The 27,650-nt window shown below is 37.4% G+C and overlaps 1 protein-coding gene across 2 annotated transcripts in view; it reads left to right on the top strand.

The window, feature by feature from the left end:
- Window positions 1–27,650, top strand: part of MRPS28 (mitochondrial ribosomal protein S28) — a 235,614-nt gene that overhangs the window by 28,818 nt on the left and 179,146 nt on the right. For both annotated transcript variants that reach the window (XR_005211730.1, XM_037803584.1), the window contains exon 2: window positions 15,407–15,588. Coding sequence is in view for 1 of the 2 variants with exons in the window: in XM_037803584.1 (XP_037659512.1) it covers window positions 15,407–15,588 (182 nt within the window). In the remaining variant the exon portion in view is untranslated. The remainder of the gene's footprint in view (window positions 1–15,406; window positions 15,589–27,650) is intronic.

Genomic DNA, 27,650 nt, shown 5'->3' with positions numbered 1-27,650 from the left:
CCTCTTTCACAGTCATTGTGACCACCAGAAATGCTCCCATGCATTTTCAAATGCCCTCCAGGGGGAGAGGGTGGAGAAAAGTAGCATCACTCCTACTTGAGAACCATTGATACATTATTGTGAACAATAACCATAAATCAGTTTTTCTTTTTTAAATGAATATCTTCTGGGACAGAAAAAATCAATGGGTTTCAGAGTCTTGGGGTAGGGGAAGAGGATTGATTACAAAGGAATATGAGGAAACTTTTTAGGATGATGGAATTTTCTCTGTGTCTTGATTGTGGTGTTTACATGATTATATGCATTTGTCAGAATTTATAGAATTGTTTACCTAAAAGAGTGAATTTTACTACATGTAAATTGTACTTCACGTAAACCTGACTAGAAAAATGAATGTGACAAGTGCTGATAAAAGTATAGTTTATAAACAGTTGTTTGAGAATATATATGAAGGTACAATAAATTATTACCGGAGGATTATTAAAAAGAAATAGCTGCATCATTAGTATTTGCTGACGAACCTCTTAAAAGGCTACCAGTGATGTTTTTCAAATGTTCAAAAGCCTTATTTAATCTGTGCATTCCAACATTTTCCCTGGAGCCCTGCTTCCCACAGTATTCCTACTTACTGTACTACTCTGGGTTGGTGTTTTCTAGGCTGACTGCATGGCTGCAACCTGAGCCTCTCTTTAGCCATGTTTCTGAGCTAGACTATTTTCTTGATCCTATATCTTCCTATTTCATTTGCTGAACTGGATTTGTTTTTCTTTTTTTTTTTTTTTAACTTTCCCTTCTTTTTTAAATCAACTGTATGAAAAAAAAGTTAAAAAGAAAACAAACATACAATAAAAGAACATTTCAAAGAGACCATAACAAGGGAGTAAGAAAAAGACAACTAACCTAAGATAACTGCTTAACTTCCAACCTCTTCCTACTTTACCCCAAGAAAGTTACCTAATATAGCAACATTTCTGTGAACTTGTTCCTACTATATCCATCAGAAATTAACAGACCATAGTCATTCCTGGGCATCCCCAGAACGTTAAATAGCTTATCTGTTCTTCTTGGATTATTGTTCCCCCTTCCTTAATTGCTCTCTATTGCTAGTTCCCCTACATTCTACATTATAAACCATTTGTTTTACATTTTTCAAAGTTCACATTAGTGGTAGCATATAATATTTCTCTTTTTGTGCCTGGCTTATTTTGCTCAGCATTATGTCTGCAAGGTTCATCCATGTTGTCGTATGTTTCACGAGATCATTCCTTCTTACTGCCGTGTAGTATTCGATCGTGTGTATATACCACATTTTATTTATCCACTCATCTGTTGAAGGACATTTGGGTTGTTTCCATCTCTTGGCAATTGTGAATAACGCTGCTATGAACATTGGCGTTCAGATATCCGTTCGTGTCACTGCTTTCCGATCTTCCGGGTATATACCGAGAAGTGCAATCGCTGGATCGAATGGTAACTCTATATCTAGTTTTCTAACGAACTGCCAGACTGACTTCCAGAGTGGCTGAACCATTATACAGTCCCACCAACAATGAATAAGAGTTCCAATTTCTCCACATCCCCTCCAGCATTTGTAGTTTCCTGTTTGTTTAATGGCAGCCATTCTAATCGGTGTTAGATGGTATCTCATTGTGGTCTTAATTTGCATCTCTCTAATAGCTAGTGAAGCTGAACATTTTTTCATGTGTTTCTTGGCCATTTGTATTTCCTCTTCAGAGAACTGTCTTTTCATATCTTTTGCCCATTTTATAATTGGGCTCTCTGTACTATTGTCATTGAGTTGTAGGATTTCTTTATATATGCAAGATATCAGTCTTTTGTCAGATACATGGTTTCCAAAAATTTTTTCCCATTGAGTTGGCTGCCTCTTTACCTTTCTGAGAAATTCCTTTGAGGTGCAGAAACTTCTAAGCTTGAGGAGTTCCCATTTATCTATTTTCTCTTTTGTTGCTTGTGCTTTGGGTGTAAAGTCTAGGAAGTGGCCGCCTAATACAAGGTCTTGAAGATGTTTTCCTACATTATCTTCTAGGAGTTTTATGGTACTTTCTTTTATATTGAGATCTTTGGTCCATTTTGAGTTAATTTTTGTGTAGGGGGTGAGTTAGGGGTCCTCTTTCATTCTTTTGGATATGGATATCCAACTCTCCCAGCCCCATTTGTTGAAAAGACCATTATGACTCAGTCCAGTGACTTTGGGGGCCTTATCAAAGATCAGTCGGCCATAGATCTGAGGGTCTATCTCTGAATTCTCAATTTGATTCCATTGATCTATATGTCTATCTTTGTGCCAGTACCATGCTGTTTTGGCAACTGTGGCTTTATAATAAGCTTCAAAGTCAGGGAGTGTAAGTCCTCCCACTTCGTTTTTCTTTTTTAGAGTGTCTTTAGCAATTCGAGGCATCTTCCCTTTCCAAATAAATTTGATAACTAGCTTTTCCAAGTCTGCAAAGTAGGTTGTTGGAATTTTGATTGGGATTGCATTGAATCTGTAGATGAGTTTGGGTAGAATTGACATCTTAATGACATTTAGCCTTCCTATCCATGAACATGGAATATTTTTCCATCTTTTAAGGTACCCTTCTATTTCTTTTAGTAGAGTTATGTAGTTTTCTTTGTATAGGTCTTTTACATCTTTGGTTAAGTTGATTCCTAGGTACTTGATTTTTTTAGTTGCTATTGAAAATGGTATCTTTTTCTTGAGTGTCTCTTCAGTTTGTTCATTTCTAGCATATAGAAACATTACTGACTTATGTGCATTAACCTTGTATCCCGCTACTTTGCTAAATTTGTTTATTAGCTCTAGTAGCTGTATCGTCGATTTCTCAGGGTTTTCTAGATATAAGATCATATCATCTGCAAACAATGACAGTTTTACTTCTTCTTTTCCAATTTGGATGCCTTTTATTTCTTTGTCTTGCCGGATTGCCCTGGCTAGCACTTCCAGCACAATGTTGAATAACAGTGGTGACAGCGGGCATCCTTGTCTTGTTCCTGATCTTAGAGGGAAGGCTTTCAGTCTCTCACCATTGAGTACTATGCTGGCTGTGGGTTTTTCATATATGCTCTTTATCATGTTGAGGAAGCTTCCTTCAATTCCTACCTTTTGAAGTGTTTTTATCAAAAAGGGATGTTGGATTTTGTCAAATGCTTTTTCAGCATCTATTGAGATGATCAATTGATTTTTCTCTTTTGACTTGTTAATGTGTTGTAATACATTGATTTTCTTATGTTGAACCATCCTTGCATGCCTGGAATGAAGCCCACTTGGTCATGGTGTATGATTTTTTTAATGTGTCTTTGGATTCGATTTGCAAGTATTTTGTTGAGGATTTTTGCATCTATATTCATTAGGGAGATTGGCCGGTAGTTTTCCTTTTTTGTAGCATCTTTGCCTGGTTTTGGTATTAGATTGATGTTAGCTTCATAAAATGAGTTAGGTAGTGTTCCATTTTCTTCAATGTTTTGAAAGAGTTTGAGTAAGATTGGTGTCAGTTCTTTCTGGAAAGTTTGGTAGAATTCCCCTGTGAAGCCATCTGGCCCTGGGCATTTATTTGTGGGAAGATTTTTGATGACTGATTGGATCTCTTTGCTTGTGCTGGGTTGATTGAGGTCTTCTATTTCTTCTCTGGTCAGTCTAGGTTGTTCATATGTTTCCAGGAAATTGTCCATTTCCTCTACATTATCCAGTTTGTTGCCATACAGTTGTTCATAGTATCCTCTTATAATTTTTTTCATTTCTTCAGGATCTGCAGTTATGTCACCTTTTTCATTCATTATTTTGTTTATATGGGTCTTCTCTCTTTTTGATTTTGTCAGTCTAGCTAGGGGCTTGTCAATCTTGTTGATCTTCTCAAAGAACCAACTTTTGGTGATATTTATCCTCTCTATTGTTTTTTTGTTCTCTATGTCATTTATTTCTGCTTTAATCTTTGTTATTTCTTTTCTTGTACTTGGTTTAGGATTGGTTTGCTGTTCATTTTCTAGCTTCTTCAGTTGATCCATTAGTTCTTTGATTTTGGCTCTTTCTTCCTTTTTAATATATGCGTTTAGTGCTATAAATTTCCCCCTCAGCCCTGCTTTTGCTGCATCCCATAGGTTTTGGTATGTTGTGTTCTCCTTTTCATTCGTCTCTATATATTTAGCAATTTCTCTTGCTATTTCTTCTTTAACCCACTGATTGTTTAGGAGTGTGTTGTTTAACCTCCAGGTATTTGTGAATTTTCTAAGTCTCTGATGGTTATTGACTTCTAATTGTATTCCATTGTGGTCAGAGAATGTGCTTTGAATAATTTCAATCTTTTTAAATTTACTGAGGCTTGTTTTATGTCCCAGCATATGATCTATTCTGGAGAAAGTTCCGTGAGCACTAGAAAAGTATGTGTATCCTGGTGATTTGGGATGTAATGTTCTGTATATGTCTGTTAAATCTAATTCATTTATCAGATTGTTTAGGTTTTCAGTTTCCTTATTGGTCCTCTGTCTGGTTGATCTATCTATAGGAGAGAGTGATGTGTTGAAGTCTCCCACAATTATTGTAGAAACATCAATTGCTTCCTTTAGTTTTGCCAGTGTTTCTCTCATGTACTTTGTGGCACCTTGATTGGGTGCATAGACATTTACGATTGTTATTTCTTCTTGTTCAGTTGCCCCTTTTATTAGTATGTAGTGGCCTTCTTTGTCTCTCAAAGCATCCCTGCATTTAAAGTCTATTTTATCTGAGATTAATATTGCTACACCTGCTTTCTTTTGGCTGTAGTTTGCATGAAATATTTTTTTCCATCCTTTCACTTTCCATTTCTTTGTGTCCCTGTGTCTAAGATGAGTGTCTTGTATGCAACATATTGATGGTTCATTTTTTTTGATCCATTCTGCGAATCTATATCTTTTAATTGGGGAGTTTAATCCATTTACATTCAACGTTATAACCGTGAAGGCATTTCTTGAATCAGCCATCTTATCCTTTGGTTTATGTTTGTCATATTTTTCCCCTCTCTCTATTAATATCCTTTATTGTACCCATACCGAATCTCTTTAGTACTGAACCTTTTTCCAAGTCTCTCTGTCCTTTCTTTGTTCCTCTGTCTGTAGGGCTTCCCTTAGTATCTCCAGTAGGGCAGGTCTCTTGTTAGCAAATTCTCTGAGCATTTGTTTGTCTGTGAAAAATTTAAGCTCTCCCTCAAATTTGAAGGAGAGCTTTGCTGGATAAAGTATTCTTGGCTGGAAATTTTTCTCACTCAGAATTTTAAATATATCGTGCCAGTGCCTTCTCACCTCCATGGTGGCTGCTGAGTAGTCACTACTTAGTCTTATGCTGTTTCCTTTGTATGTGGTGAATTGCTTTTCTGTTGCTGCTTTCAGAACTTGCTCCTTCTCTTCCATGTTTGACAGTGTGATCAGAATATGTCTTGGAGTGGGTTTATTTGGATTTATTCTATTTGGAGTTCGCTGAACATTTATGATTTGTGTATTTATGTTGTTTAGAAGATTTGGGAAGTTTTCCCCAACAATTTCTTTGAATACTCTTCCTAGACCCTTACCCTTTTCTTCCCCTTCTGGAACACCAATGAGTCTTATATTAGGACGTTTTATATTATCTATCATATCCCTGAGGTCCATTTCGATTTTTTCAATTTTTTCCCCATTCTTTCTTTTATGCTTTCATTTTCCATTCTGTCATCTTCCAGGTCACTGATTTGTTGTTCAGCTTCCTCTAGTCTTGTACTATGAATGTCCAGAATCTTTTTAATTTAGTCAACAGTTTCTTTAATTTCCATACGATCATCCATTTTTTTATTTAGTCTTGCAATGTCTTCTTTATGCTCTTCTAGGGTCTTGTTGATATCCTTTGTATCCCGTACTATGGTCTCATTGTTCATCTTTAGTTCTTTGAGTAGCTGCTCTAGGTGCTGTGTCTCTTCTGATCTTTTGATTTGGGTGCTTGGGCTTGGGTTATCCATATCGTCTGGTTTTTTCATATGCTTTATAATTTTCTGTTGTTTTTGACCTCTTGGCATTTGCTGAACTTGATAGGGTTCTTTTAGGATGTGTAGACCAATTGAAGTCCTTATCTCTAATTTATCAGATCTACAGCTTCGTGGAGTACACTTTCTCTAACTAACGAACAGGTGGCGTCCACGAGCCACCTGTTCTCCACAAGCCAGTTCTCCCCTGCTTAGCCTTTGTGGTGAGTGGGGGAGTTAGTCTTGTGGGGTCCAATTCGTGTACCAATCTTGCGTGTGTAGTTGGTGTTGCCTGCCCTGTATGTGGGGCGCGTTTCTGGGCAGTCAGGGAGGGGGTGTGGCTCTAACAATCAAATCTCCCTGGTGATCCTAGAGTTTTAAAGCTGCTGCAATAGTCTAATCCTTCAGTTCAGTCCTGCCACAGTTTGTCTCTGCCACTGACCCACAAGTCCTGTGTATTGGCGTATGGCTCCTGAGACTTGCAAGTGGGCCCCTCTTCCAGGCTGTGCAACCTGGGTCCTCTGTTGAGGGATAACTGTGCTATGTCACAGGTGAGTGCCGTCCGCCCAGGGCAGATCTGGGCTGCTGGGCTTTGTAGGGAGGCTCCCAGTCTGCTGAAATGATGGCTGAATGGGGCTTTGTTAATTCGCACTGCTCCACCTTCCCAACTCTGGGACAATCAGCTGAGGTTGCAGGGAAGGCTAATGTCCACGCCCAGTTTTGTGGTGTGTGCCTGTTATTTGAAGCACTTCCGTCACACTGGGTTGTCTGGGGCACCTCTGGGCTATGGGGCTGGCGATGGGCAGGAGTGTTTCCTGTCCACCAGGATGATGGCTGTGAGCGGACACCCCCCTTTTCTTGGGAAGTTGTGGTGTTTAGTGAATTTTCTCAGCCACTGGATTATTGCCTTTTGTCTCAGAGCTCTCTTAGTTCTGCTCTTGTCTTGACCTGCCCAAATTGCAAGTCTTTGAAGCTTTCTGTATTGGGCTTCTTAGATTAATTGTTTTAGAAAAAGAAAAAAGGATTGAAAAAAAAGGGCCCTCCTCAGAGATCTAATGGGTTATTGAAATGCTAAGAGACAAAGCAATTAGGGCCATTAAGGAAAGGTCCACAGGGCAGAGAGATCAGCTTTTCTTCGGGATTTGCATATGAGCCTGAGGGCCTGAGCTCTGCCCTTCCCCTTTCTGTGTTCACCAGAACTCCAAAAATCGTTCGCTTTTATTTTGGAGTTTTTCGTGCTGTTTTTTTCTATGTCTGCCTCCTCTCTGCTGGGCTGGCTGCTCTCAGATTCTCTGGTGTCTGGTCTCAGTCTGTCTATGGTTGGAGTTTGGATCAGTAGAATGAGTTTCCGATAAGGGCTGCCACTGCAGTTCTCCCTTCTCCTTCCCGGAGCTGACAGCCCCTCCTCCCACGGGACTGAGCCTGGCAGGGAGGGGCGCGGGTCCCCTGGCCGCAAAAACTTACAGATTTCGCTGATCTCAGCAGTTCCACGTTTTCATGAGTGTTGTATGAAGTATGCCCAAAGTCACACCGCTGTGTGGTGTCCAGTCCACGCAGCTCCTGGCTTTCTACCCACTTTCCTGGAGGAGTAACTAAAACATTGAACCTGGATTTGTATCCTCAGAAGGGATACTTTTTTCTGACAGGTCTAAGGATATCTTTTTTATATCCTCACAGTTAATTGATAGTTTTGTTGGATTTAGACTTCTGGACTGAAGACATTATTCCCTACGGATTTTGAAGGTTTTGCTTGCTCCATTGTTTTCTAGCTTAATGGATATTGAGAAGTCCTATAGCATTGTGATTTCCGATCCTTTGCTTTTTTGGAAGTTTTGAAGATTTCTTTGTCCTTTGTATTCTGAAATTTCTCAGTGATTATATGCCTTGGTTTGGCTCTTTCTTGATTATTATCTCAAGAACTCAGTGGTTTCTTTGAATTTAGAGAACTATGTCCTTCAGTTCTTGGAAATTTTCTTGTATTATTATTATTTTTTTATTGTAATTGTTCACATACCATACAATTATCCAACGATCCAGGGTGTACAATCAGTTGCCCCCGGTACCATCGTACAGCTATGCATCCAGCACCACAATTAATATTTTTTCAATTTTTAGAACATTTTCATTACTCCAGAAAAGAAATAAAGAGAAAAAAAGGAAACTCAAATCCTCCCATATCCCTAACCATTTCCTCTCCATTATTGATTCATAGTATTGGTATAGTACATTTGTTACTGTTGGTGAAAGAATGTTAAAATACTACTAACTGTAGTATTTAGTTTGCAATAGGTATATTTTTTCCCATATGCCCCTCTATTATTAACTTCTAGTCTTATACATTTGTTCTGATTCACAAAAGAAATTTCTAATATTTGTACAGTTAATCATGGACATTGCCCACCCAAGGTTAACTGTTTTATACATTCCCATCTTTTAACCTGCAACTTTCCTTCTGGTCAGCTTACCCTTTTCACCACATTCATGCACCATTCAGCACTGTTAGTTATTCTGACAATGTGCTACTGTCATTTCTGTCGATTTCCAAACATTTAAGTTCAACCTAATTGAACATTCTGCTCATAATAAGCAACTGCTCCCCATTCTTTAGCCTCATTCTATATCCTGGTAACTTATATTTCATGTCTGTGAGTTTACGTATTATAATTAGTTCATATCACTGAGACCCTGTAATATTTGTCCTTATGTTTCTGTCTTATTTCACTCAATATAGTGCCCTCAAGGTTTCTTCATCAACCCGTTTTTTTTTTAAAGACAGTTTTGTTCACACTCCATACATTCCATCCTAAGTAAACTAATCGATGGTTCCCTGTATAGTCATGCATTTATGTATTCACCACCATCACCACTATTTATATAAGGACATCTCCACCTCTTCCACAAAGCAGGAGGAAAAGTCAAAGAAGGTAGAGAGACAAAAGAAAAAGAAAAAAGAAAGAGAAAAACAAACCAACAAAAAAACATGACATCTAGGAAGCAACAAAAGGAAAGATAGCATTAAAGTAGAATAAAGAGTCAGACAGCATTACCAATGCTAAGAGTCCCATACCCCTCACTTACGTCCCCTCTTATATGCATTTAGCTTTGGTATATTGCCTTTTTTACTTTAAAGGAAGCATCATACAATGTTTTTGTTAGTTATAGTCTCTAGTTTGCATTAATTGTGTTTCCCCCCAATACCTCCCTATTTTTAACACCTTGCCAGGTTGACATTCGTTTGTTCTCTCTCATGTAAAAACATATTTGTACATTTTATCACAATCATTGAACATTCTAGGTTTCACTGAGTTATACAGTCCCAGTCTTTATCTTTCTTCTTTCCTTCTGGTGTCCCACATACTCCTAATTTTCCTCTTTCAACCATACTCACAATTGTCTTTGTTCAGTGTACTTACATTGTTGTGCTACTATCTCCCAAAATTGTGTTCCAAACCTCTCACTCCTGTCTTTTCCTATCTGTCTGTAGTGCTCCCTTTAGTATTTCCTTTAGAGCAGGTATCTTATTCAGAAACTCTGTCACTGTCTTTTTGTCAGAGAATATTTTAAACTCTCCCTCATATTTGAAGGACAGTTTTGCTGGATATAGGATTCTTGGTTGGTGTTTTTCTCTTTCAGTATCTAAAATATATCACACCATTCCTTCTTGCCTCCGTGGTTTCTACTGAGAAATCTGTACATGGTCTTATCAAGCTTCTTTTGCATGTGATGGATTGCTTTTCTCTTGCTGCTTTCAGGGTTCTCTCTTTGTCTTTGACATTTGATAATCTGATTATTAAGTGTCTTGGCGTAGGCCTATTCAGATCTATTCTGTTTGGGGTACACTGCACATCTTGGAGCTGTAATTTTGTGTCTTTCATAAGAGATGGGAAAATTTCATTGATTATCTCCTATATTATTGCTTCTGCCCCTTTTCTCTTCTTTTCTTCTGGGACTCCCATGACACATACATTCACATGTTTCATGTTGTTTTTCAATTCCCTGCTATGTTGTTCATATTTTTCCATTCTTTTCCCTATCTGTTTTTTTTTTGGTTTGTAGGATTTCAGGTGTCTTGTTCTCCAGTTCCTGAGTGTTTTCTTCTGCCTCTTGAGATCTGCTGTTGTATGTCTCTCTTGTGTCTTTCATCTCTTGTGTTGCGCCCTTCATTTCTATAGCTTTTACCAGTTGTTTTTTCAGACTTTCGATTTCTACCTTATGTTCACCCAGGGTTTTCATTATACACTTTGTCTCTTTTGCCATATCTTCTCTGAACTGTTTTTTTTAAATCTTCATTTTATTGAGATATATTCACATACCACACAGTCATACAAAACAAATCGTACATTCGATTGTTCACAGTACCATTACATAGTTGTACATTCATCACCTAAATCAATCCCTGACACCTTCATTAGCACACACACAAAAGTAACAAGAATAATAATTAAAGTAAAAAAGAGCAATTAAAGTAAAAAAGAACACTGGGTACCTTTGTCTGTCTGTTTGTTTGTTTCCTTCCCTTATTTTTCTACTCATCCATCCATAAACTAGACACAGGGGAGTGTGGTCCTTATGGCTTTCCCAATCCCATTGTCACCCCTCATAAGCTACATTTTTATACAATTGTCTTCGAGATTCATGGGTTTTGGGTTGTAGTTTGATAGTTTCAGGTATCTACCACCATCTACCCCAATTCTTTAGAACCTAAAAAGGGTTGTCTAAATGGTGTGTAAGAGTGCCCACCAGAGCGACCTCTCGGCTCCTTTTGGAATCTCTCTGCCACTGAATCTTATTTCATTTCCTTTCACATCCCCCTTTTGGTCAAGAAGATGTTCTCCATCCCACGATGCCGGGTCTGCATTCCTCCCCAGAAGTCATATTCCACGTTGCCAGGGAGATTCACTCCCTTGGGTATCTGATCCCATGTAGGGGGGAGGGCAGTGACCTTCCCTGAACTTTTTGAGTTGATTTAGTATTAATTGTTTCAACTCCTGTATCTCAGTTGAAGTGTAAGTTTGTTCCTTTGACTGGGCCATAACTTCATTTTTCTTAGCGTAGGTTGTGGTTTTCTGTTGTCTAGGCATCTTGCTTCCTTGGTTACCCCAATCAGGTTTTCCCAGACCAGAATGGGCTCAAGTCCCAGAATAGGAAAATATTGAGTATAGATTTCCCTGAGGGTGTGTCTTAGAAGATTGACACACCCTATGAGGCCTCAAGCCACTGTGCTTTTGCTAACCTGCCCAGCTGGTGGCGCCTGTAGCTCCTGACTGGTATAAGGAGGTATGGCCTCCTTAGTTTCTGTTTTGACTGTTTTCCCCCAGGCTCTGGGGTCTGGCTCTGAATGGAAGGCAGGTAGTAGAGCTGGGCACCACCTCCTTCATCTTAGGGAAGATACACCCTTAGGGAGTTATCATCTGCGTTTAAATAGGTTCTTGGTCTCTCTGACTCTGCTATCTTCACCGTTGTCTGGGTCAGAGCACTGCGAACTGAAAATGGCTGAGGATTTCTCCACTGAGCCGCTCAGGTTGAGAGAGAGAAAAAGGGACAGAAAGCCCCCTTTCAGGGCCAGTTCACGGCCCCCAGTATCACTCATTGGCCAGAGATAGCACCTGTTCTCCTGGGACAGAGAAGTCCCCTGGCTCTTCAAGGTCGGTCGTCACTAAAAGCTCCCATCTGCTTGTTGGGGATTTATAGCTTTCATTGAGCAATCCACATTCACCAATTGAAGCCCCAGTTGAAGCTGTACTGAGGAATATTCACTTGTTCAGAGAGTGCTGCTCTCTATCACAGCAAGGCTTTGCATTTCAGGCTCCCATGGGGGGAGGGCACAGTGTCCACACTGCAATCTCAGGCATTCCTCCCAATCCAGGTTGGTGTACGATGTGTGGACAGTCACGGTTGTCCCCCAGAAATTATTCCAGATCATTTACTAGTTGTTCTTGGTTGTTTCTTAGTTGCTGCAGGGGGTCTAACCGACTTCCACTCCTCTCTATGCTGCCATCTTGTATTATTTTTTGATACTTTCATCTCCTGTTTTTCTTCTCTTACTTTAGGAACTCCTGTTAGATACTGGACCTTATTAAGCCCCTAATTTGCCTTATATACCTGTTTTTCACCTCTGTTTTTCTCTGGGGCCATTATGCAGTTTCATCAAGTAGAATCTTCCACCTCCTGCTTAGAGACTACACAGTTGGCTGCTGCAGTTCTGGTAGCAGGGAGAGAAGGGATCTGAAGTCCCCAACTAAAGGTATCTGAAGGAATAGTTGTTTCATTTCATTCTGTTTTCAACCCAGGCCACCTACCTCAGTGTGAGTTTTGTGAGTCATGTGGCCTCTACCTTTCTCTTGAACTCCACCTATCCCACTTCAAGAAAGTAAATGCATTCATCTTTATCCCTAATTTTTATCACACTTTCACTTGTATAACTTTTCTTAGCAGGATAAAGAAAAAGACCACAACCTTTGCATCCCATTTTTTTCAATGGTTTTTCAACCACTATTAGCTTGAATAGTCATCCTTCTCCAAAGGTACCTGTGGTCCTTCACACTGTATTCTAGTGAAAGAGGAAAACATGGACTATAAGATCTGAGCTGACACTGAGAACAGGGAGCCCAAAATACCATCATGGTCTTCATGTTGCTGTGGGGGTCTTATGGAAAACTCTGTGTTTTTTCTAATATTTAGTACCACAGCATAAGTAAATTGAGCTTCTGAAAAATTAGCTTGCTTTCTTCATTGCCAAATTACAGTTCAACCTCATTTTACTTGTAATTCTTAGAGAATGAAGTGTCTTCATGAAGAAACTTTTTTCCCAAGTTTTCATTACATCTTTGTAAAATGGATACGTTTTCTTTATTTAAATACCTAAAATTAATGTTCTATATTTCATTTTTATCATTTTCATCAATAAATGATCCATTTAAAAATAGTAGTTATTCAGGTTTGATGACTTTAAACTTGTCTTTAAATTTTAGTAAGTAAAAGTACTAGATATATATGTATAAATTATATATGTAGAAAATATATATCTACATGGTATCCATATGTATATTATATATATGTTGTGTGTATGTGCATGTGTATATATATATATGAGAGCTCAACCAAACATGTGACTGTAGCATCAACTGAGAAATTTGAGCAAATCTCAAATATCTAACTCTCTTTCCTCTTGTGTAGAAATTTTAGAGTCAGGTTATTGTCAAGATTCTCAGTCAGAGTCCTGACTTTCTGAAAAGAAACTACAAATTTTGAGCCCAGAAAGACCAAAGGTCTGTATTCTTCCTTTTACTTCCGCCTATCCCAGTACAAGCAGGAAGAGACCCCAGTTGATACTCTGTCTTGCTTAAGCAGTGCTCTTCTCAGCTTCTGTGGGGGGTGTTGTAGCTCCAGCAGTGGCTCATAGCACCTGCACCTGTTAGGGGCCCTTCTCCCCAAATGCTTACTTAGCATTGCTACTCAATTTGCACCACCTCTAGAGGGCACTTCATACGTATGTCTGTGTTGAACCTATAGGATGTGTTTCATCTTTAGCTCTCTGCAAGAAATAGTTTTGTCAAGGCACTTAAGGTTCCTTAAGTTACACTGTGGAGAGTTATAAAACTGGTGATACAGCTCATGGTATTACACTTCTAGCTACCCTTTGACCTCTCTTTATCATCTAGGTCTGCTGGCTTGTCTTTGGTTTAGACTGACTCTTATGTGCTGAGGATTCCCTCCCAGTGTGTTTGAATTGAAAGCTCATTATCATCTCTACCCCCCACCCCCGCATCTAAGGGATTGGCATCAACCAAGTGTTTTGCTTTTTTTTCTCTTGAGGCAGAGATCATAAACTTGTGGTCCATAGGTTAGATTTGATGCTTGGATATGTTTTGCCAGATTTGTAAAACAAAAAACTTTTTTTTTTTTACCTATAAACATTTAAAAGTTGGAAATTTTACATTAATACTTGGATTTCTGGTTTCTCTTGGTGGCAACACTGGACTTGAATTGCTGCTGTTGCTGGAGCTGAGTAGTGGCTGTTCCTTTTAGACTGGGCACGTGTTCTGCTTAACAAACCCCCACCTGGCCTGGTGTTTGAGTATAACTCTTGGAGTAGTACTTGTATCAAAATTAAATCATAATTGTTGTTTTGTAATTTTTAAAGTAAATATGCTATTGAAATCTTAATAATTCTTTGAATAACAAATGTAAAACTTACTCCAAATATAGGATGTAAGTAATAAGATCAAATTGTTAATATTCTTCTGTGGTTAATTCTCTCAAATGTAAGCTTAGTACTTCCTTTAGTTTGAGCCAGAGCACACAAACACCACACCACACACAAATTAAAGATGTGTAGAAGGCATAAATCTGTATTCATGAATTTCTGAAAAAGCTTGTGTTTGGGAAAAAAAAAATCATCAGTAGAAAGAAAGAGAATAATAATACTGCATTTAATGTCCAGTCATACTTAAGTAACTTCATTATATAAAAGATTCATAGAAAGTGGTCAGCATAAAAAGATTAAAGAAACCAGTTTGCCTTTGGAATTTTACTTTTGGAAAAGGAAGAAAATTATGACAATTCAAGGCAACTAAAAATATTATATAACAGGAACGCAGGTTCAGACTGATAATTGTAATGAAGGGCCCTCAATCATTTTTATCTTAATGTTTTCCTAAATTTGTGTTAAAAGACTAGTTAACTCTTACCAAACCTCAATGAGAAGGCTTTTTTGCAGAGGGTCAGTACAAGGAATACAGTCAGTCCCTTCTCAGATGCCCTTCTCGAGTGCTCAGACTTGGCTCCCCATGCTGGGAGGCTCTGTGTGCAGGCTGCCCTGATGGCTTAGCCAGAGTGACCACTGCGGCCCTGCACTCCCCCACCCCACCCCAAGCTCAGATGCCTGCTTTTCTCTGACTCCTGTTTAGGAGGAGAAGGGAACAAGAGGAAGTTGAAGAGTATACCTGACTTTTTTGTTGTTTTGTTTTTTTGTTCTTTGTTTTGTACCTGACTTTTTAAAGCAAAATTCCACTTAAATGTTTTTTTGATTATCACTATAAAATGTAAATGTACACCAATTTGTCAATTTGGCTTTTAATACTATAATCTGTATCTATTGTGTCAAGTGTTGTTGAGAGAATTAAATTAGATAATGTATGTAATGACTTAGAACAGTGACTGGCATTTAGTAAACAGCTGCTCCTTTTGCTATTATTGTGCTATTATTATTGAAATCTTTATGATTTAGAGTTTTTGTGAAACTAATGATGACATCCCTTGAGAATTACCTTGACCTTGGAGCTTTTTTTGGGGGGCGGGGGAAGCTTTTTTTGGGGGGGCGGGGGAAGCTTTTTTTTGGGTATCCCCTTTAAGATTTTATTTTGTGTATCATATTATACCTTTAGATTGATTCATATACATATAAATATATCTCTTTTCATCTATAGGGCTCTTTGAAAAATGTGGAATCCTTCGTGTCCATGCTGAGACAGTCTCCTCTTACACAGATGGGACCTGCTAAGGATAAACTGGTCATTGGACAAATCTTTCATATTGTGGAAAATGATCTTTATATAGATTTTGGCGGCAAGTTTCATTGTGTATGCAGAAGACCCGAAGCGAATGGAGAGTAAGTAGAATTATTTCTAAGTGCTTTAAGAATGTTTGTAAAAGTTGCGATACCTCAAAAGTATTACTGGATATTGGATTTATATGATTTTTGAAGAGACAGAAAATATACTCATTTCTTTTGATAATGCTATTAGAAGAGAAGTCTGAAGTGCTTAAAAAATACTTATCCATCAATTTAGGTCAGATTCACATCTTTTCAAAGGAATAAGAGCAGTTTTTTAGGAAAACTTGAATGTTCATCCTGATAATCAACCATTTCATACCATAAAATTAAAACCAACTTTGTAGTAAGATATGCTGCTTAGGCAACTTTTCCTGTAAGTTTTTGGCCCCTCCTTGTTCCACGATCTCTTTCTTTCCACTTCTCAGAGAAGCCTCCCTTTTCTACTTCTTCATGCTCCTTTCTCTTACCACACTAAATTCTGGTGCCTCCTCATTCTCCTTTCTTACTATTTTGCATCTGTTCTCAAGATTATTGTTTTTCCTATTATAGCAACAGAAATCATCCTACTTACAGTCTTTGTAGGAAAAGATATTTATGAGTAGAAATATGCATTTTAGAAACTATGAAGTGGGATATCTAGGAGGAAAAAAGTCAAGAGTAAAAGATGTTGAACTAAGATTCTGAGATGGGGAAACAATAGTAAACAAAATAGAAATGATTTTTTTCAGCAGTTTTTAATGGGCATACTTTTTTAGATTTCAGTATTTATGGTATGTATCTTATAGTTGATGGTACATCAACTTAATTGGCAGTGTTTTTTCTTTCCTAATGGGGCATAAAATATTAGTGATCTAGCAATCAGAGGTATCTTAGATATGATGAGTCAGGGATTAAGAAGTTTGTGACATTTAAAAATGAGTCATATTGTAGAATGAATAGGAAAAGAGGCTCTCTAGAACTAGGAGAGAAATTATGAGAATGGGTTGCCTTTCTCCTGAAAACTGTGGATATCTAAAGGTCCAGTGGATAAGTGGGGCTCTCCCAGTTGGAAGACATGAGGTCATTCTGCCTGAATCTGAATAGGACCTGCAAAACTTAGCAGAATACATACATCCTCAGATCAACAGTGTGTGAGTAAATATTTAACAACCTGCTCTCTCATTAAAAAAAAAAAAGGCAATGATTTGCCGATTTCCTTTGGTGTAAAATATTCCCACCATGGCCAATTTAAAGTTACCGGTGTGACGTCACTGAATGTGGAGTTGGGAAGAGGCTCTCACAAGCTCCTGCAACTTCAGGGAATCAGAAACTAAAGAATGTCCTAGCAAGGCTAGTGGTATAAACCAGGTAATACTTTGAAGAGAAAGTGGACTTCTTAACACTGGTTGGTATGTGAGGTGATGCCTTAGGCATGACTTGACTTAGTATATCAAATAACATACAAACTTAGTCAAAAGTAGTAAAACCTAAAGAAATGTGTAAGTAAGATGTAAGTTGATTCTCACACCCAATTTACAAAAGCCAAGTCAATTTGGCTTTTAATACTATAATCTGTATCTGTTGTGTCAAGTGTTGTTGAGAGAATTAAATTAGGTAATGTATGTAGTGACTTAGAACAGTGACTGGCGTATAGTAAACAGCTGCTCCTTTTGCTATTATTTGCTGTTATTATTGAAATCCTTATGATTTAGTTTTTGTGAAACTAATGATGACATCCCTTGAGAATTACTGTTGAGGAGGATTTATGAAGGATGCAAGTATGAAGATACGTGGTTCTAAAGTTATTCTCTCAAAAGAGGCATCCTAAGCTCTTGGGTGCTGACAGCAGAAGTAGTAACAGATCATTTTTTAAGGATATAATTAGTAGAAGATTTATCAGTGATTTTAAATTGAAGTACTGTTTTCTATTGCACAAAGAAATCATCTAGTCTCCTCCCAAATTGGCAAACGTTTCATCATGCTACCCAGTTGCAGTGGCTATCCTTATTTTTACCTGTCTATCTAAAATGCAGCTAGAGATTCAAGTATTAACTTTATAAAAGATGTATTTTATAGACAACTCAGCTGAAATACAAATATTTTATCTGCTCAGGTAAGTTTATTATAAATTGCAAATGACAGTGATATGCATGTTTCTTCTTTATATCAGTGGATGAAATTTTGTTCATAATTTTTTTTCGGGGGCATTTATTTCTTTGTGTATGTTTTTTTTAATTCTATTTTATTAATTTTTTATACATCCAGATTGTCATTATGTCATATTCTTGAGCATGATGATTCTTTATTTTCTGATTACCTGAGGGTGTAGGTGCAGGAGCTTGTGAGAGCCTTTTCCCAACTCTTCATTCGGTGACATCACACTGGTAACTTGAAATTGGCTATGGTGGGAGTACCTAGAGATCTAGAATTTCTTATTTGATTCTCACACCCAATTTACTAAATCACAGAATTTTAAATATCAGTATTTGTGACTAGATAGTTCTCTAATGAGCACTATATTGTGATATGAATTTATTTTATGTATAGCATAGGTTTAAATGGTTATGTACTGGAATTTGTTGCAACATTTACAAAAACTTACTTTTTCATTTAAAATTGTACACATGCCACATATATATACAACATTTACTATTTGATCGAAACCACCAGCTCTATCCCTTCTCCCCTGGTAAAGCAGTCTATTTCACAGAGGATTTTGCCTGGAGAAGGGGTGGCTTGTAGTCATTTTGCAAATAACTCCTCTAGTCTATGGAGCAGTTACTGTATTAGAGAGGCTTTTTTATATGTTCTTTGAAGAGTTAAATGCCTGCATCTCTTGGTTCTGCTATCAGGCAGTAGTTATCTCTCAATTTCTGCTTCTACTCCTGCCAGTATCCAATCATCACTCTCACTAGAAATACCCACTTAAACTTCCAAAGCATTCACAAAATCAACATTCATGATTCAGGATCATGAAGAAGGATGAACCATAGTGGTGTGGGAGTTGATTTATTATTTCATTCGTTCATTTATTCATTCAACAAATAGTTACTGAACCTCTTCAATTTGCCAGGCACTGTTTTAATTGCTGTCTAACAAGACCAGAGTAGCTCATGGCTCTCATAAAACTGCATATTCTAATGTGAGAGGTAGGGGAAGGAAGCAGACAGTAAACAAGTACATAAATCAATTTTTAAATATTGGTAATCATGCAAATAAAAAGGGTTAATATGATGACAAAATGCCTTTTGAGTGGAAGATAACAAGGGTCAGAAAAGGCCTTAATCTCTTTGTCTATTGCTTTAAGCCTGCAATACCATCAAAATGCTTTTTTCTTTTTTTTTTTTTAAATGATAAGCAATCATCAAGGTATAAACTGTTCCTCTCTAGTTCTGCAGACTGGTAGTATTATTTCTTACTATGCACTTAAAAGGAGTAGCTCAGTTTGGTCAAGATTTAACCTAAACAGTTTAATTATTTCTTTTCCCTTCCTGCCTATATATATGTACCCTTATGTCTCAGTAGATAATAACTACAGCTCTGTACTTACATGAATTGATTTTGGGGGGAGAGAAACTTTCTAACTTAACAAACTTGTCATCAGTTTTTAATTTATTATGGAATGAAAGTTTATACTCTTCACAGAATATTTATTCCTTGATTTCTACAGGTAGTGCTTAGTTCTCTAGTTCTTCTAGAACCCTTCTCTAGGTCTCTTATAGATACCTGTCACTTATGCTTTAAAAGTATTGCAGGAAAGTGTTGAACCAGCATAATTAAAACAATTTCTTTACGTACCTGTATCCAAGACAGAATCTTATTGGTGGGGACATATTTTATTCAAATGTTTAGACAAATAATTGTCTTTATCGTTGGAGTCAGGATGATAGCACCAAAAGGGAAAGTGAGATCTAGCCTGGTTTCCGGTCTTTCTTTTTTGTACCTGTGAGTTTAGATTATACGACTAGATAGAACTGGACACATGGTGTCAGGCCTCTAAGTGAGTGAATTCTTGGGAGGCTAAATCTCAATAATGGCAGATCTTCCTGCTTTGATTTAAGCAACTGTAAATGAGATGCAGATATTTTTGTAATTTGTTTCGTCATTCATCAACCTCACCTTTTTTTTTTTATTGCTTTAGAGAACCACTTTTTGTCTTCATTTAGATTGCTGTGTGGTTGAAGCTATTCTACTTTAGGGTAATTGAAAGTTTAATTAAATGCAATGAAAATAACCCAAATTTAATGAAATACATAGTTTAACAAAATGTTTTACAATTTTTTCATTACTTTTAATAAACAATTGATGGCATTTCAGACTTATAGCATCTGACAATGATCAGTAGTCATTTGGGCTAACTGAATATTTTAATGCTAAGCCATAACCTTTTAGTAAGTTCTCTGACTTTTTTAGTTTTACTATTTGTTTGTTTGTTTTTAATACATTTTGTGTGTATGTGGCTGGGTTTTTTCCCTTATCCTTTTTTTCTTTTTTTTTTTAATTAGAGAAGTTGTGGGTTTACAGAACAATCATGCATAAAATACAGAATTTCCATATGCAACCCTATTATTAACACCTTTCATTGGTGTGGTACATTTGTTACCATTGTTGAAATCACATTTTTCTAATCATACTGTTAAATATAGTCCATAATTTATCTTAGGGTTCATTGCAGTGCAGTTCCATGGAACCTTTTTAAAATTTTTGTTAATCTATATTATATAGTCTATTGCTATTAGTTGACTTATTCTTATTCTTTCATATCAGTGAGATCATACCATAGTTGTCCTTTTTGTCTGGTTTATTTCACTCAACATGATGTCTTCAAGGTTCATCCATGTTGTCACGTGTATCAGAACTTCATTCCTTTTTACAGCTGAATAACATTCCATTATATGTATATCCCACATTTTGTTTATCCACTCTTCACTTGATAGACACCTGGATTGCCTTCATCTTTTGACAGTTGTGAATAATGCCACTGTGAACATTGGTATGAAAATATCTGTTCAAGTTCCTGCTTTCAATTCTTTTGGGTATATACCTGGTAGCGGGATTGCTGGGTCATGTGGTAGTTCTATATTTTACTTTCTGAGGAACCATCAATGGTCTTCCACAGTGGCTGCACCACAGTGGCCACCAGCAATGATTGAGTTCTATTTCTCTGTATCTCCTCCAATACATGGAATATTGTGTTTTATTAATAGCAGCCATTTGAGTGGACGTGAAATGGTATCCTGTTGTGGTGTTGATTTGCATTTCCCTGATGGCTAATGATCCTGAGCATCTTTTCAAGTGCTTTCCTTCTTTTTCTTTCTTTTTCTATTTATTAGAGAAGTTGTGAGTTTACAGAACAATCATAAATAAAATAAAAGATTCCCATAAACATCCTACCACCAACACCTTGCATTGGTGTGGAACGTTTGTTATAATTGATGATAGGACTTTTTTGTAATTATACTATTTTTTAAATAGTAGTTACCTTTGTGACAGTTGAAGAAAGATTATTAAAATAGTACTATTAATTATCATCCATAGTTTACATTAGGTGGCCTTTGTATATCTTCTTTGGAGAGATGTTCTATTGGAAATGGTGTCAATACTTAAAGTGAATCTGTGAGTAAATGAGTAATTCCTTAAGAATTTTGTTAAGCCCAAATAATTGCTTTATGGCATTGATTAGATTGGTTGACTTTGAATATACTCATAATACATTTTATTAGTCTTAAGAAATAGCTGCTGGTTTTATTAATTTTATTTTTAAATAACTGGACCACAATATAATTAATTTTTTACTGAATCAGCAAACATTTAATGAGCAGCTACTAGGTGCCATGACTGTGATTAATGCTGTACACGTTAAATGCAATCCCTGCTTTCGGGGAATGGTGATTCAATTGGGGGGATAGAGAAGTAAACCAATAAATGTAACACTATGTAAATACTATTTACTGTATTCTATAGGAATGGAGAAGAGGGGTTCAATGATTCAGCCTGCTTGTGTGAGAGAATGTTTCCCAGAGTAACTAACCATTGAGTTGTTTACAATGGGTAGGAGATACTAATTGTAGAAAATGAAAATGTTTCCAGGTAAGGGAGCAGCAATTGCAAAAGTCTTAAGTGAGAGAGACACCAGCTCTTCTGAGAGCTCAAGTGACTTCTTGTTTTCAGGATAGGATGAGTGAAGAGAGACTGGGGAGATGAGCAGAAGGCAGATTTTCAAAAAACTTAATATACCATGTGTGCCAGTTTGGATGTATTGTGTCCCCCAGAAAAGCCATGTTATTTAATGCAATCTTGTGGGGGCAGACTTATTAGTCTTTCGATTAGGACGAAACCTTTTAATTGAGTGTTACCGTGGAGATGTGACTCACCCAACTGTGGGTGATACCTCTGATGAAATTATTTCCATGGAGGTGTGACCCTGCCATTCAGGGTGGGTCTTGATTAGTCCACTGGAATATTTTAAGAAGGAAGCTAAGAGCCAACACAGACCCAGATGCTTGCTGATGCTTAGAGATGTGAACAGAAAGACGTTGGGAGATGCCAAGCTAAGAGATTAAGCCCACAGTTTGCCCTGGAGAAGCTAAGAAAGGACCCCTAGACGTTTAGAGAGCACTGTCCTAGGTGAAAGAAGCAATGACATACAGGAGCCAAGATAGACACCCAGAAACAGTTTGGAGAAAGCCATTTTGAGACATAACCCAGGAGCAAAGGACCAGCGGACGCCAGCCACATGCCTTCCCAGATGATAGAGATGTTCCAGACGCCATTGGCCATTCTTCAGTGAAGGTATCCTATTGTTGATGCCTTAGTTTGGACACTTTTATGGCCTGGGAACTGTAAATTTGTAACCAAATAAACCCTCTTTATAAAAGCTGATCCATGTCTGGTATTTTGCATTCCTCAGCATTAGCAAACTGGAACACCATGCTAAAGAATTGGGTCTTTATTCTGAAGGTGGTAAAGACCCATTAAAATATTATAACAGGTAACATGGGTCAGATTTGTGCTTTTTGTGAGATAGTTCTGGCAGTGCTGTAGAACACATACTGGAGAAGTAAAGCTGGAGTTAGGGAGGTCAGGGAGGAAGGTGCTAGAAAGAAATGATGAGAATGTGAATTAAGTCTGAAGCTGGGGAAAGGAGAGACTTTCATTATTAATTTGCAGGGTTAAAGAGATAGGTCTTGGTGGCTGAGTAAATGTGGGCTGTGAGGTAGGGGGAAAAGTTTAGAATAATATTTGACTTCAGACATGAATGACTAGGTAGACAGTGAGTTGGGTTGTATTGGGGAGGTAGAGAAAAGGAAGGTATTATATTGATGTCTTTGCCTGCTTTCAAAACAAAAAATTGAAATGCCCAGATTTAGATCAGTTTGATCTCTTTCCTAATCATGATCATAATACCTCTGGTTAGTCTCAGTCAAGGAATGTGTCTCTTTATACTGAAATATAAAATACCTGTGGTTAATACATGCTTATAGTTTTGATTATAGAGCCAAATTCTCCAAATTTTTTCATTTCATAGTTACATTTTGCTTTTTCATGTAAAAATCTTTGTAAGACCCCTCAAGCCTAGTTTTACAAGTAAAGTCCATTTATTTATTAATATTCTAATAAGGATTGTGTATTTTAAAACATTATTTCTGCAATGCCATGAATAACACAGCAGGCATGATTGACAGTTCTGAAAAGCCAAGCATTTCAAAACAAGCATGATTGGCAGTTTTAAGGTAATATTACGTTGGCTGCATATTATTTGTACTTTTGTTTGACACTAAGGTGGAATAAACAAGCTAATTTCTCAATCTTTGTTTCTTTTTCAAGTTGTGAGATATATAGGGTCAAATAAAGAGTGGAATGCATATTGAATATTTCAAAGACTTCAGTTTTCAAGGTGTGTTGGTGGGGGTGTTGGCAATTGAATTGTGTCCCCCCACAAAAGGCATATTCGGGTCCCAACCCCTGGGTCCTGTGGGTATGAACCCATTTGTAAATAGGACCTTTGAAGATGTTATTAGTTAAGGTGTGCCCAAACTGAATGTGTGTGGGCCTTAATCCAATATGACCAAAACCCTTATGAGCAAAGGAAGTTGGACACAAAGAGGAAACCATGGGGAGCTGTCAGAAGCTGGAAATCAAGGGAACCTGGAAAAGAAAGAAAACACTGCCATGTGCATTGCCATGTGCTGGAAAACCCAAGGAATCCCAAAGTTTTCTGGCCAGCCAGAATATGCTGATTCCAGGAGGAATCAAACCTTATAGCCTCTGAAACCATGAGCCAGCAAATTCCTGTTGTTAAGCCAAACCATTTTATGGCATTTGTTTCAGCAGCTAGGAAACTAAAACAGGAAAAGAGAAAATAAGAATTTGAATTAAGTTGTTTTTTTTATTCCACAGGACATGATACTCAGCAAGTATGCATGGTTTTAAATGGATTGGTGATTTAAAAATCATTATCCTTTTCTTTCACAGATCTCTGATTATTTTGGGGGGTTAAGAGAGCATCTGTTATGTTTTTCTTTTTAATAAAAAACCTTAAGAATATGTATACATTATAAGATAAAATTTCACAAATGTTCTGAGTCCCTAAAACGCATGAAATTCATACTTTGAATAGCATTAGAGGTTTTCTTTTTTCTTTTTTTTCTTGTTTGGACATGATTTTCTTGTTTGGATACAAAAGATACTAAAAGTCTATTGGATTGATTTGTTAATTTATTGGATTCTGTTGTGATTGATGTGCAGGATTTATTTGCTGCATAGAACGTAATCACATATATACAGCTATGTGGGTTGTCTAAATTTACATGTCTAGTAGTTTGCCTTCTATGCCTTCCCAGGACTGTAAAGGTCAAAGATGAATCTGGAAACTACTATGGTGGTTGCTGGTCAAGGAATGCAAACAATTAAGTGTTCCCAGCAAAGCTTTGATGTTAGTTTCCTAATAAGAGGAAGAGGAGAAAAAGTCAAGGCTGCACTCCTGCAGTTGTTTCAGGCTATAGTTCTATTGACTTAAGGGTAGATTTTAGAAAAATTAAAAGTTACCTTAGTAGGAAGTTTGAGTTCTGTTTTAGAGGGTAGAATTTTGTATTAATTTATATTGCTGCTTGATAAAATCTAGAGACTTTTAGGGACCTAGAATTACAGAATATATTTTTTAATTTGTGATTAATTATAAGAAAAGAAATAGCTAACATTTGTTGAACACTTTATGCTAGGCATTTTGTTAAGAGATTTACATGCATTATTTTCTTTAACCTTTTTAATACCCTAATAGGTAGATCCTGTTAGAATCCTTATTAAAAAACACCGAAGAAACTAAGGTTTACAGAGATTTTAAGTAACTTACCCAAGGACAGCAACTAATAAGTAAAAAGACCTGAGGCAATATTGCTCTGAAATCCATATTGTTAATAATATTAAGTGTAAGCTTCCTGTGTTTGTGGGTCTGTGTGGGTGTGGTATGTTAATTTTCTCAGCAAATATTTATTGAATACCTTAATTATAGTGGTGTGGAATGCAATTTAGAAGAACTGTATGGCATCTTTAGGAGGAAAGATAAAGATACACATAGCGCAGTAACACAGAGGAATGTATGAATTAATGCCTAAAATGAATGATGTGGTCAAGTGTAGATGTGTTTAAAGGAGGAATTAGGGAAATGAAAGCTGAAGTGGTTTCATGAACAAAAATGTGCCTCCCAAAGGAGATGGAATGTTAGATTCTGAAGGATGGGGTTAAGTGTTAGGATCTGGATAATGAGAGGATGACTGTGGGGAAACATTATGTGCAATGGCACAGATTTTAGAATGAACATGGTGTTAATTGTATTAGTTATCCATGTCTGCATAACTGATTACCCCAAATCTTAAAACATTATACATCTATTATCATAAAGAGTTGCTGTGGGTCGAGAATCGAGGAGCGCCTTAGCTGAGTAGTTCTGGCTCAGGGTCACTTATGATGTTCCATCAAAATATTGGCCAGGCCCTCTCTCTCTCTCTAAGCCACCTCGGCAGGTGAACTCACTGCCCTCTCTCCCTCCTACATGGGACCTAACTCCAGGGGTGTAAATCTCCCTGGCAACGCAGGATATGACTCCTGGAAATGAATCTGGACCCAGCATCGTGGGATTGAGACTATCTTCTTGACCAAAAGGGGGATGCGAAATGAAACAAAATAAAGTTTCAGTGGCTGAGAGATTTCACACGGAGTCGAGAGGTTACTCTGGTGGATATTCTTATGCACTATATAGATAACATCTCTTAGGTTTTAATGTATTGTAATAGCTAGAAGTAAATACCTGAAACTATCAAACTACAACTCAGTAGTCTGGCCTCCTGAAGACGATTGCATAACAATGTAGATTCCAAGGGGTGACAGTGTGATTGCAAAAACCTTGTGGATCACTTTTCCTTTATCTAGTGTATGGGTGGATGAGTAGAAAAATGGGGACAAAAACTAAATGAAAAATAGGGTGGGATGGGGGGATGATTCGGGTGTTCTTTTTTACTTTTATTTTTTTATTATTCTGATTCTGGTGTAAGGAAAAATGTTCAAAAATAGATTGGGGTGATGAATGCATAACTATATGATGGTACTGTGAACAGTTGATTGTACACCATGGATGATTGTATGGTATGTGAATATATTTCAATAAAACTGAATTTAATTAAAAAAAATTATTGGCCAGGGCTTCAGTCAGCTGAAGGTAGGAGTTGTAGGATTTACTTCGAGGATGGCTCACTTTATACCTGGCAATTTAGTGCTGGTTGTTGGCAGGAGGCCTCAGTTCCTTGTTACACAGACCTCTCCATTGGCTACTTGAGTGTCCTCACATCCTAGCAGTTAGCTTCCCCAAGGCAAGTGATCTAAGAGAGAGTAGGGATAAGCAATGCCTTTTATGACATAGTCATACATTGTCACTTCTGGCACATTCTATTTGTTAGAAGCCAGTCACTAAACCCAGCCCACACTCAAGGGGAGGGGAATTAGATGCTTATTGGAGAGAGGTGTTTCGAAAAATTCGTGTATACGTTTTAAAACCACCATAGCAGTCAAGGGTTGGCTGAAGTTTTAGGGAGTGGTGAAATCCTTGCTTTGTTAGATAGGCAAGTATCATTATAGAAAATTCTGAATTTCAGTGTGAAAAGTTAACAGTAGAGAAACAGAAGAATGGTGTTTGAGTTTGGCATTTTTGGACTTCGACACTAGTATTGATGTATGGGGTGGACTCCACGTGGGGACAGCAAGACCAGTTATGAGACTGTGGTAGTAATCAAGCCGTGGCTGAGTAGGGGCTGGACAAAAGTGAAAACAGATGAGAGTGGAAATCTAGAAGAGATGTCAAAGCAAAGATTGATAAAACATGGTGATTGGTGCTTGAGGTTTCTAGCCCAGGTGACTGGAAACATAGAGGTTCACTCACAGCAGTAGGGAAGTTGGGGGGTAGAGAACTGTTCACAGGAGAGTGCATGGGGTTCTTTTGTAGACATGTAGTTATTCTGTAGGCATTTGGCAATATGGGAGGAGAATTATGAGAAAATAGGCTGTTGAATAACAGTAGACCTGGGAATTAGCAACTTCAGTTTGGGAATCTAAGTTCATATATCTTCTGCTGTTATCAGCAGAAAATCAAAACAATTCCCTTCCTCCAAGAAAAACAGAAAACAAAGGTAACAACATCTGTGTACTTTTGTGTTTGTACCACATTGAGGATGACTGACTTGAAGAAATATTGTACAGCTCAGGTCCAGGCATCCTATGAAAGCAGAATAGCTATATTTCTAAAAGTGAAATGCAAGTGTAAAAATAGCAGATGGGATCCTTTTGGAGAAGTAAACTTGCAAGGTATATTCATTAAGGGTTCATATTAGCCACTTCAAGCAGAGTTCCCAAAACTCCGTTCATTTCTAGTAGATTTCTTATTACGTTACTGTTTTTGCTTTTAGGCCTCTTGTTTCTCTCTCCCACCTCTTTAGCGGATAACCCTATGTCCTCCTTTAGTGAGATCAAGTTCATGTATTAGTTTGAACCATATGAAATTGGTGTTTTTATATATCAAAAATAGTTGAATATCTGAAATTCATATGATTCAACCCAATACTACCTGGATTTCTTATTCTCTACCTTAA

Source organism: Choloepus didactylus, chromosome 14 (assembly GCF_015220235.1).
Source record: "Choloepus didactylus isolate mChoDid1 chromosome 14, mChoDid1.pri, whole genome shotgun sequence".
Classification (NCBI taxonomy): Eukaryota; Metazoa; Chordata; class Mammalia; order Pilosa; family Megalonychidae; genus Choloepus; species Choloepus didactylus.
The sequence above is the reverse complement of the archived record's forward strand: the minus strand, read 5'-3'. Positions and strand labels throughout refer to the sequence as shown.